General features: G+C 42.8%; 1 protein-coding gene across 1 annotated transcript; it reads left to right on the forward strand.

The window, feature by feature from the left end:
- The first annotated feature begins 2,016 nt into the window (after positions 1-2,016).
- LOC118075296 (taste receptor type 2 member 41-like) lies at positions 2,017-2,700 on the forward strand. The gene is made up of 2 exons (XM_060269104.1): positions 2,017-2,238; positions 2,533-2,700. Exons 1-2 carry the CDS (start codon positions 2,017-2,019, stop codon positions 2,698-2,700), a joined length of 390 nt encoding a protein of 129 aa, XP_060125087.1.
- Positions 2,701-11,556: the final 8,856 nt, after the last annotated feature.

Here is an 11,556-nt window from a genome sequence, read left to right on the forward strand (position 1 = left end):
GCAAATGCATATAACTTCTCTCACCACTGCCTTCTGATTTAACTTGTGATCCAGACATAATCCAAGGTAGGGTGCCACAGCCTTAAGTGGACAAACACCAGCCATCTGGGAAAATACTGCCTACATTCTTGAATACAATGCAACTAAAATATGGCACTTAATGTAACATTTAAAATAATTTCAACAATAGCGTCCAAGTCAGAACAGATTGTTCACCGTGTGCCATAATTTAGTCTAAATTCTCCACAGGTGGGCAAGAGGTTAAAAGGCCCCTGACCACTCGAAGCATTAATTCATTTCATTCATTTATTAGACATTAGTCACTTCTCATCCAAAGGTCTCCAAGTGACTTACAGCAATACACACACACACACACACACACACACACACACACACACACACACACACACAATACAGTGGTACCTCGGTTTAAGTACACAATTGGTTCAGGTTAAGTCTGTACTTAACCTGAAGTGAACTTTCCCATTGAAAGTAATGGAAAGCGGATTGATCTGTTCCAGACGGGTCCGCGGAGTACTCCACCTGAAGCGTACTTAACCCGAAGTATGAGTGTAATTGGTTCTGGAAGTCCGTACTTAACCTGAAGCGTACTTAACCTGAAGTGAACTTTCCCATGGAAAGTAATGGAAAGTGGATTAATCCGTTCCAGACGGGTCCGCGGAGTACTTAAACTGAAAGTACTCAAACCGAAGTGTACTTAAACCGAGGTATGACTGTACATATTACAAAAGAGAGGAAAGTAGGGGGAATAATATAATACATTAGGATTTCATATAATATCATTTATATAAAAAACTCTAATAATAAACAAAGCGATACTCGGATTCCCTGCTTTACAAATAAACAAAATAACTAAACCCTCAACTCCCCCTAGTCCAAATATCATTCACATCAAAGCTTTTTATTTTTCTCCTTTAACCTCTCCACCCCACCCAAAAGTCTGGTGTCAAGGCCAGCTGTTATAAATCAGTGGTGGATGGGTCCAGTGTCCTTCAGAGATAACTCCTCGTTCCTGACGCAATGGAGGCAGAGAAAAAAGCTTTTTCTTGCCTGCACTGCCACAGAATAGGTCTTCAAAGTGGATCCAGCTGGTGTTTGGTCAGACTCATTCCAAGTTTTCTATCAAATGTTGCTGTCATCACCATCTCACTTTATTGACGTCATGATCTACAGAAATAAACCACAGAAAAAGTCCATATTGGTGCACATACTATTGCACAGCTTCCTTGTTTTTAATTCCTCTAGTTTCCACCTTTTAAAGGAAATGTAACTCTAAATATTTCACCTATAGGCCTCATAATTAAACACCTTGCTTTATCTCTCTTACCTATTGGAACAACGTCCCTCACAAAAACAGTGAATTTTCTTAAATCATTTGTTAAACATCTCTGCTTACAGATGGATTAAAAATAAAAATACTAGTGAACAAACATTAATCAAAATATAGAAATGGTAAAAGAATAATCTATCATTGCTTCTTAAGCCCGATGCAAAGAGGATATTTAGCACCATCGTCGAATTTGCAAATATGACAGCAGAAAATCTATATCATGATTTAGGAAGAGAATCTTTCCAGGTGTGATTTGCATCTGAGCAAAATCAACAACAGAAAATAGCTTGCTCCTCTCCCTGCAAATTGTTCTGGTCTCGAAAGAAGGCAGAAGTATTCTGCTCTCCACAGCTCATATACAAGGCAGCATAAGCAGCAGACTCTGCTAATATTTAACATTACGCTGGGAAAACACTTATTTCGTGCTCAGAAAGATGTCTACCTTATTTGCATGGTTCTGCATAGTTTTTCTGGTTACTGTGACCATCACTGGAATGGTGGGAAATGGATTTATTGCTATCATTAACTTCATTGACTGGTTTAGCAGAAGAAAACTATCCCCAGCCGACATGATCCTGAGTTGTCTTGGCTTGTTCAGATTTGCATTTCATGCAATTGGAATACAGTCTGCAATTCTTCACCTCTTTTTCATAGATACTTTTCAGATGAGGAACGTATATATTGCATATAGTGCCTCCTGGATATTTGTTAATACTGCTAACCTTTGGTTTGCCGCTTGGCTCAGTGTCTTGTACTGTGTGAAGATTGTCAACTTCTCCCACCCTCTCTTCCTCCAAATGAAGCGGAGATTCCCTGGGATGATGCCTTGGCTGCTTCTGGGGACAGTGGTCTTCTCTACAATCATCACCACCATTGAGGCAATAATGGTCAGTAGATTCATGTCTGAATGCAGTTCATATGGATCACTTCTAAGCAATAACACTAACTCAGGAATTAAGACTACTGACTTTTGTAAGTATTCCATGCTTCTATATGTTGTTCCAGAGTTCTTTCCCTGCATTATATTTTTCTCCTCATCCATTTTATTGCTAACTTCTCTGTGGAGGCACAAAAATCATTTACGAAACAGTGCGAGGGATGTCAGCACAGAAGTTCACCTGAATGCCATCAAAGCTCTGGCTTCTTTCTCCATTCTCTACGTATCTAGCTTTTTTGTGGAGATATTGGCAAGGTTCTTCATTTGGATGGGGATAAAAGTCATTGGGATGGATTTTTTGTTGCTTCATGTGGTTGCTGCATATTCCGCTGGCCATGCCATTATCCTGATCTTCATTAATCCCAAACTGAAACAGGAATCAGTCAAGATGCTACATCAACTAAAATGCTGAATGAAGCCACTATCTTAATGGCTACCAATTCTGCCTCCTCTGTTGCAAGAACAATATTGTCTGTCTGTGGGTGTGTAGGACACAGTTTAGCAGAGGTTCTGTTGCACAAGACTGCAAAGACCTTGCAGACATAGAATCCTAGATTCATAGAATTGTGAAGTTGGAAGTTACCCCGAGGGGCATCAAGTCCAACCCGTTGCAGTGCAGGAATCCGGCCCATTGCAGTATAGGGATCCTGCCCACAGCTGTCCCTTGGTGGGTTCGAACCACCAGCCTTCTGGTTAACAGCCAGATGCACTCACCCATTGCTCCCTTGACCCACTGTGTCATTCTGCAGGGTATGCCTTTGAAGTTAGGTTGGTAGTTTTAAGGAAATTCTTTTTTAAAAAAATGAAGAATTAAAATAATGTTATAAATCAGGGGAGGAGGGACTCCTCATAATCTCTTCATTCAAAGAAGGGTCAGTGTTCGTGGATTCCTGGACTAAGCAAGGACTAACAACAGCTATTAGTAACTTTCTCATGGGGCTAGCCTGGTGATGGTGGGACATTGAAGAAACTATTCTGCTGATAGTCAGCCATTAGTCCCCCAAGGGGAGGCGTCAACCAGACAGAAGGCTCAGCCAGGCCCTGAGAGAGGTTGCCAGGGTAAGATCAGTGCATGATGTCACCATAGGAAGAGGGAGTGTTGTCTTACAAGAGAGGAAACAAGAGATCAGGGGATTCTGGGAAGAAGAATCAGGAAGTGGGGAGAACTCCAGGTGGGGACTGTAGGATAGCTGCAATGTGGGCTGGCTGGAGCAGGATGTTATAGAGAGAAAAGTGAGTGCTGCTTTGGATGCTGGGAAGGACAAACCCATCTTGAGATGTTAATGCTATGAACTCCACCTCCACTGAAGACTTCAGGTGTAAACATGTGTGAATAAACCATAGTTCTAAGACATTGCTGACTTCCCTGTGCCCTTCCCCCACCCCCAAGAAAACACAGACTCTGGTTAAGTGCCAAGACCCCTGAAATCTCTTGCTACAGCTCAGCAAAGATCGGGGTGACCCATAACAATAAAATAAAGCGAATAGCAAAACGAAGTGGAAGACCACTGCCTGCTTTAACATTTTTGTTGTTTAATAATGCTTCAATCACTTTTCTCTTTTTAATTATTTGGTTGGTTTGAATGGGTGTACTCCTTGTATATCTTTCATATATGTGTATATCTTGTAAATCTTAAATATCTTTGTATATCTTCTGATATCAATTTCATAATACAATCTTTCCAGGTGTGATTTGCATCTGAATGCAATAAACAATTGAAAATAGTTTGCTCCTCTCTTGACAAGTTTTTCTGTACTGGGCAGAAGGTAGAAGTATTGTGCTGTACCCTGGTCACATAAATAAAGGGCAGCATCAGCAGCATCTTGTAATTATCCAAATAATTAGAACAACTTTCCTCACAAACAGGGTAAACTTACTAAATTAGAAAGACTAAAGAAGATTTTACAGGATTTTATTAATCATGTGGATTTCTACCCAAAAGACATTTGAGAGATAATATTTGAAATGTGTTAAATATGTGGGAGTACCTAGATTGCCACAATGAGAAGCCAACTATGTTAATCTTTTTGGATGCAGAAAAAGCCTTTGGCAAAGTGAACGGGATATTTTTGTTTTGAGATTTGCGAGAAATGAATTTTGGAGATTATCAAATGGGAAAAGTTTTTTAAAGAAACATAAATTATAGCCCTTTGCGGGTGATTAGATGCTAGTTCTGGAAAACCCACTGCAGGAATAGATACCCTTGTGGATAAACTCAATGATTTTGGTATGTTACCAGGCTTTAAGGTTAACAAACAGAAAACACAAATATTAACAAAGAATATGACTACAAAAGATCTAAAGATTTTGATGAAAAAACAGGGTTTCAATTTGAAAAAAGTAAAATATTTGAATTTTACTATAACAACTATGAATTCTATGATGTTTCCAAACAATTACAGTATGTTAAGACATGGGCTAGAATGAAAAAAGATATGTCAACATGGGAGGAGCTAAAATTGTCATTGCTGGGTAGAGTCTCAGTGATAAAGATGAATGCTTAGCCTGGAACGATATTATGGTTTCAAACAATACCTACTTTGCCTACTGATTCACCATTTAAACAATCACAAAAATCCACAATCATCATGGTCATGTCAGAACAGATCTGAGTGATTCTGTCAGTAAAGCGCTGAGCAAATTGTTTACCGTCGTCCATCGTTTAGTCTAAATTCTCATCACGTGGGCCAGAGGTTAAAAGGCCCCTGACCACTCGAGGCATTAATTAATTTCATTCATTTATTAGACATTAGTCACTTCTCATTCAAAGGTCTCCAAGTGACTTACAGCTATATATATATATATATATATATATATATATATATATATATATATATATATACACATTTTATTTTTCTCCTTTAATCTCTCCACCCCACCCAAAAGTCTGGTGTCAATGCCAGCTGTTATAAATCAGTGGTGGATGGGTCCGGTGTCCTTCAGAGATGACTCCTCATTCCGGACGCAATGGAGGCAGAGAAAAAAGATTTTTCTTGCCTGCACTGCCACAGAATAGGTCTTCAAAGCAGATCCAGCTGGTGTTTGGTGAGAATCTTTCCAAGTTTTCTATCAAATGTTGCTCTCATCACCATCTGACTTTATTGACGTCATGATCTACAGAAATAAACCACAGAAAAAGTCCATATTGGCGCATACCATTGCACAGCTTCCTTGTTTTTATTTCCTCTGGTTTCCACTTTTTAAAGGAAATGTAACTCTGAATATTTCACCTATTGGCCTGCATAATTAAACACCCTGCTTTATCTCTCTTATTAATTGGAACAACGTCCCTCACAAACACAATGAATTTTATTAAATCACTAGCTGACCCGGCCACGCGTTGCTGTGGATCTTTCCTGTGATCCCCACCCCCACCCTGTCCTGATCCATGACGTATCCTGCCCCTCCTCCCTCCACCCCGGCTCATCCCTGTGTTTTGGTAGGATACCCTTCCCTCTATTGTCCCTGGGGAGTGTTGGCCCCTCCCCCTGTATCTCCATACCTTGGCCCCCCACCCTTCGAAAAGGAACTGTCAGCTTCTAGGTTCTATTTCCCAACATGCATTTTTTCTGAGCCTTCTGTTGTCCCTGGGGAGTGTTGGCCCCTACCCCCGGTATCTTCCTACATTGGCCCCCACCCTTGGAGAAGGAACTGTCAGTTTCTGGGTTCCATTTCCCAATATTTACTTTTGTCTGAGTCCTCTGTTGTCCCCTCCCCCCTGTATCTCCATAAATTGGCCCCTGCGCATGCATCGTGAGCATTTTTATATATTTAGATTAAGGATCGGGGGTGATGATGCGCCCTGGGACCCAGAGAACTACTTTTAAAATCCCAACGGGGGGTCAAATAGCGAAGCCCCACAGCCTCGTAGCAACAGACAGGTCCAGACAGAAGGAGGGAGGCCATATGGGCCACTTGGCGAGGGCCTCCAAATCTATTTTTTTTTAACATAATTTTTATTGATTTTACAAATTACAAAAGACGGTACATACATGAACACCTTTTCCACCTTCTTCCCACCCTCCTCCATGGGTCCTCCCCTGCCACAGAAGTATCCCACGCAGGTGAACAGTCAGAAATGGTCCATTTTATGATTGGATTTCTGTCCTCCTCCCCCTCCCCTGCCCCCAAAGCCCCCCCCCCCTGCCACCAGGAGGCTCCAGTAAACCAGGGCAGTACGCAGGAGGTCATCCATCCAACCATCTATTGTCATACCAAAAAAAAAAAAAGAATAAAAAAGAGAAAAGAGAAAAAAGAGAAGAAAAAAGTGACAAAAAGGAAAAAATACAATACAAAACAAAAAACAAAACAAATCTTTCTTCCATTCATGATTTAAACCATATTTTGTGGGCTTCCCCACCCTCCCCCCTTCCCCGGTTTTCCTCCTTTTTTTATCATCTTCAACACTTTCTTATTTTATAAAATACACCTTTATACCTTATACTACTTTTAAATTAGCTATTATCATTTTCACCTGATGTCCAATCACTGAAAAATCAAACTCCCATTTTTTCTTCCCGCGCCTAACTTTTACCCCCTCTATAAGCCTCCATATTTTCACCTTTTTCCAAAATCAATTCACTTTTTAAAACTATAACTATTCCCAATCTAACCTTACATCCCCAATTACCGGCTCCACCCCCCCAATCCAGCAAGTTCCGTAGTCAGCAGTCCAGTTATAATCCTGTTAATCCATCCTTATAGTCACAACTTCACTTTCCCTTCACCCCACCCCCTGTTTACAACCTTTTGCCATCCAGGCCTCCATACAAGACCCCTGAGCTCCTTCTCTTCTCTGCCTATTTTTTCCCTCTTCCCTGTGGCCATTCTGGAGTTCCAGTGAATCCAATCGTGCCCCCCTCGAAGGGGAGGCACTCCATCCGACTTTTTGTAGAGTAAAATCATCATTTTTTTCCTGGTGGGCTTCATTTTGTGTTATATTATCACAGTCCTCATCTTCATCTTTTCCTTCCAAATCACAGTCCCCATCATTGTCATTCTCACACTCGTCTTCTTCAGTTTCAATAGCTTCATCCTCTAAGAAGTCATATTCTGCCATCACCATCTGGAATTGTTGCTGTAACTCTTGCTGTTGTGTCTCCTCTTGACATAGTTCTATTCTTGCTTCCCACATTAAGGTCAAAACAGTCTGCTGGAACTCAGGCGAATACCTTTTTGTTGACATAGTTCAATCCTGTCAAGGTTAAAACTTGTCACATGGGGTGGAATATGGTCGCAGTTTATTTTCTCGACTCCATTTTAACAAGCTGGCTGCATTCTTCAAGTCTTATTATCAATAAAGTTCGAACTCGCATTTCGAAAGCATATAAACCAAAAAGGAATTTCCAAAAAGTCCAGAAATAGAGATAGAAATAAAATTTGACTTATAAATCCTGATCAGCTCACTGGGTTGTCTGGGCTGTCGGCTCCCGAGGAAAAGAAAGGTCTTTCTTGGTCTTAACTTCTTTCTGCAGGGCACTCACAACCACAGTCTCTCTCCCCTTTTACCCTGCATTTAGGGGAGATTCTCTTTGATGCCTTTGAGGGATCCTTTTAAGTTGAGATCTTCTATTTACGGCTTCGGGTTTCTATTTACTGTCTCTTATGTTACCGTGGGGGGGGTGGCTTCCTCTCCCCCCCCTCTCTCCCAATCCTTGAGCAAATTACCTTAATTTTAATTTTAATCCAAATTACTCACAGTCCGATCTTTTGCTGAATTTTCTTAGAAGAATTGGCCGCCTCCACTTCCCAGACACGCAGCTTCACGCTCTCAGAGCAGCAATGTCAGCCTGTCCGCCGCGGTTCATCTCCTCGCTCTCGGGGCCTTAAACAAAGCCGATCCGGGGAGGAAAGAACCCGCTTTTGGCGCCGCCAGGCAAAATCTGTCCCCAAAAAGCTCGATTTGGGGCTTTTTAGGAGGTTTCGCTTCGCTGGAACGATTCCCTCCACCTCTGAGGCGCCGAGGTCCGCTCCGCTGAACGGACCCCCGTCTGGTCAAGATGGCGCGGTCAACCGGAAGCCGAGGGCCTCCAAATCTAAAGGGGGCCTCGGTCAGCATATTCATAATGAGTAAAATGAAAAAAATAACAAAAGGGTTAAAAACAGGGCCATATTATCTACCTGGCCTGGGCCTCCGTCTTGCCCTGCAAGGGCCTGGCAACAGAAGGCGCGTTCTGAAGCACCCAAGTTGTTCAGTTCCATAAAAACCCCAGGAAGTGGCAAGGGGAAGGTAGGGGATTGTAAATCGGGGGGGGGGGATTGGCCACTGCAAATATCTGAGGACTTAAACTGGGGAGAGAAAGTGCATGGTTGTTTTCTTTAAAAAAAAAAGACGCAGATGCTTGCAATCAGTATTAGCGAAGCCCCACAGCTCCGTAGCAGCAGAAGGCATATTCCAAAGCGCCCAAGCTGTTTGGTTCCATTAAAAACCCAGGAAGTGGCATGGGGAAGGTAGGAGATTGTAAATCGAGGGGGGGGATTGAAGCCTAGGTTAAAAGGGGCACAACTGCCCTTAATTAAAATGGCCGCCGGAGCCTCGCATGTGACACAACACCCACTAAATTATAAAGCGAGATCCCCTCGCTGTGCCCCCAAGTGTGTGTTAGGAGAAATGATGAACGACTGCCTAATGCTGCCAGGTGTTTATTAATGCAGCCGCCGGGAGAGGCTTTGGGCTTGGGCTTTGGGGGTGGAATGGCTGTTTTGGTGGTTGTTGGACAGTTGCTCCCCCCCACCCTACGTCAGCCCATGACCTATTTGGGCTCCTCCTCCCCCCACCTACCATCCAGGGCTCCATTTGGGATAGTATTTAAAGAGCTGTAGACTGAGGCCTGGTCTGTAAAATGGAGCCGAGGCCTAGTCTTTAGGCTGTAAAGTAGAGGCGAGGCCTTGGCTTGGGCTAGTATTTAAATGTGACCTGAGGCCTCCGCCCTGTATCTCCATTCCTTGGCCCTGGCCTGACTCTGTGGGTTGTCTGGTAATGGCCGCCTTGTGCATTAGTCTGTCAAATGGAGGGTAATAGGCCCCCTTCAGATCCCCCTGAGCCTCAGAGTCCCCCTGTTTTACAGGATCTCGTGGTGGAGGCAGGGTTTGTGGGTGTGGCGCGTTGTTGTGGCTAATCCCTGTGACTGCCCCCACGTGTCCCGATCCATGATCTATTCTGTTTGTTCCCCCCCCCCCTCCATATCTCATGACATTTTGAAGGATGGTTTGTTTTTTCTTGTGGTTATTTCGTGGGGGATCTTGGGGGGGGTAGTGGTGCTAAATTTTAAAGTAAAAACCCCTTGCCGTGCCCCCAAGTGCGTTGCTGTGGGTTATTTTTTTCCCTGGGCCTAGTGAGGGCCTGGCAGGGGCCTACATAAAACAAAGGCCGTGCTGCGTCCTGTGATCCATGCGCTTGTCCTCCCCCCCGGGCCTAGTGGGGGCCTGGCAGGGGGCTGCATAAAACAAAGGCCGTGCTGTGACCTGTGATCCGGGCGTTCACCCTCTCCCCCCCCCCGGGCCTAGTGGAGACCTAGCAGCCTGGCAGGGGCCTAGGGGTCTGATAATGGCCGCCAAAGGTGGTTTCAGTTGCTTGGTTGATTATGTCATTTGGTTTGTGGGTGTGGCTTAGGTTTCACAGGAAGGGAGGGGGTGGAGGAGGATATAACAGCACTTGAGGGTGCTGTTTGACTTGGTGGAAAACCAGGTTTCTACCTGCCCAGATGTGAGATGTCAGGGATTTTTGTCCCCAACAACGCTCGGGGAGTGGCCTGGATCATTGTGTCAAAATTTCAGGACGATCGGTCAAGCGGTTATGGAGAAAAGTGTGGCCGACAATTTCAATTTTTTTTTCATTTTTATATATATATAGATATACTATTGCACAGCTTCCTTGTTTTTAATTCCTCTAGTTTCCACTTTTTAAAGGAAATGTAACTCTAAATATTTCACCTATTGGCCTCATAATTAAACACCCTGCTTTATCTCTCTTACCAATTGAAACAACGTCCCTCACAAAAACAGTGAATTTTATTAAATCATTTGTTAAACATCTCTGTTTACAGATGGATTAAAAATAAAAATACTAGTGAACAAACATTAATCAAAATATAGAAATGGTAAAAGAATCATCTATCATTGTTTGTTAAGCCAGATGCAAAGAGGATATTTAGCACCATCGTCAAATTCGCAAATAAGACAGCAGAACAGATGATGTAGATTTAGGAAGAGAATCTTTCCAGGTGTGATTTGCATCTGAGCAAAATCAACAACAGAAAATAGCTTGCTTCTCTCCCTGCAAATTGTTCTGGTCTCGAAAGAAGGCAGAAGTATTCTGCTCTCCACTGCTCATATACAAGGCAGCATATGCAGCAGACTCTGCTAATATTAAACATTACGCTGGGAAAACACTTATTTCGTGCTCAGAAAGATGCCTACCTTATTTGAATTGTTTGGCTTCATTCTTCTGGTTATTGAAACCCTCATAGGAATGGTGGGAAATGGATTTATTGCTATCATTAACTTCATTGACTGGTTTAGCAGCAGGAAACTATCCTCAGCCGACATGATCCTGAGTTGTCTTGGCTTGTTCAGATTTGCATTTCATGCAATTGGAATACAGACTGCAATTCTTCTCCTCTTTTTCATAGATACTTTTCAGATGAGGAACATATATATTTCATGTGGTGCCTCATGGACATTTGTTAATACTGCTAACCTTTGGTTTGCCGCTTGGCTCAGTGTCCTGTACTGTGTAAAGATTGCCAACTTCTCCCACCCTCTCTTCCTCCAAATGAAGCGGAGATTCCCTGGAATGGTGCCTTGGCTGCTTCTGGGGACAGTGGTCTTCTCTGCAATCATCACTACCATCGAGGCAATAATGGTCAGCAGACCTATGTCTGAATGCAAGACAATTGAATCACTTCTAAGCAATAACACTGACGCAGGAATTAAGACTTCTTACTTTTGTAAGTATTCCCTGCTTCTATATGTTGTTCCAGAGTTCTTTCCCTTCATTATATTTTTCTCCTCATCCATTTTATTGCTAACTTCTCTGTGGAGGCACAAAAATCATTTACGAAACAGTGCGAGGGATGTCAGCACAGAAGTTCACCTGAATGCCATCAAAGCTCTGGCTTCGTTCTCCATTCTCTACGTATCTAGCTTTTTTGTGGAAATATTGGCAAGGTTCTTCTATTGGAATGGCATGGAAGCCATTGAGATGATTTTTTTGTTGCTTCATGTGGTTGCTGCATATTCCTCTGGCCATGCCATTATCCTGATCTT

This window comes from Zootoca vivipara, chromosome 16, assembly GCF_963506605.1.
Source record: "Zootoca vivipara chromosome 16, rZooViv1.1, whole genome shotgun sequence".
Lineage (NCBI taxonomy): Eukaryota > Metazoa > Chordata > Lepidosauria > Squamata > Lacertidae > Zootoca > Zootoca vivipara.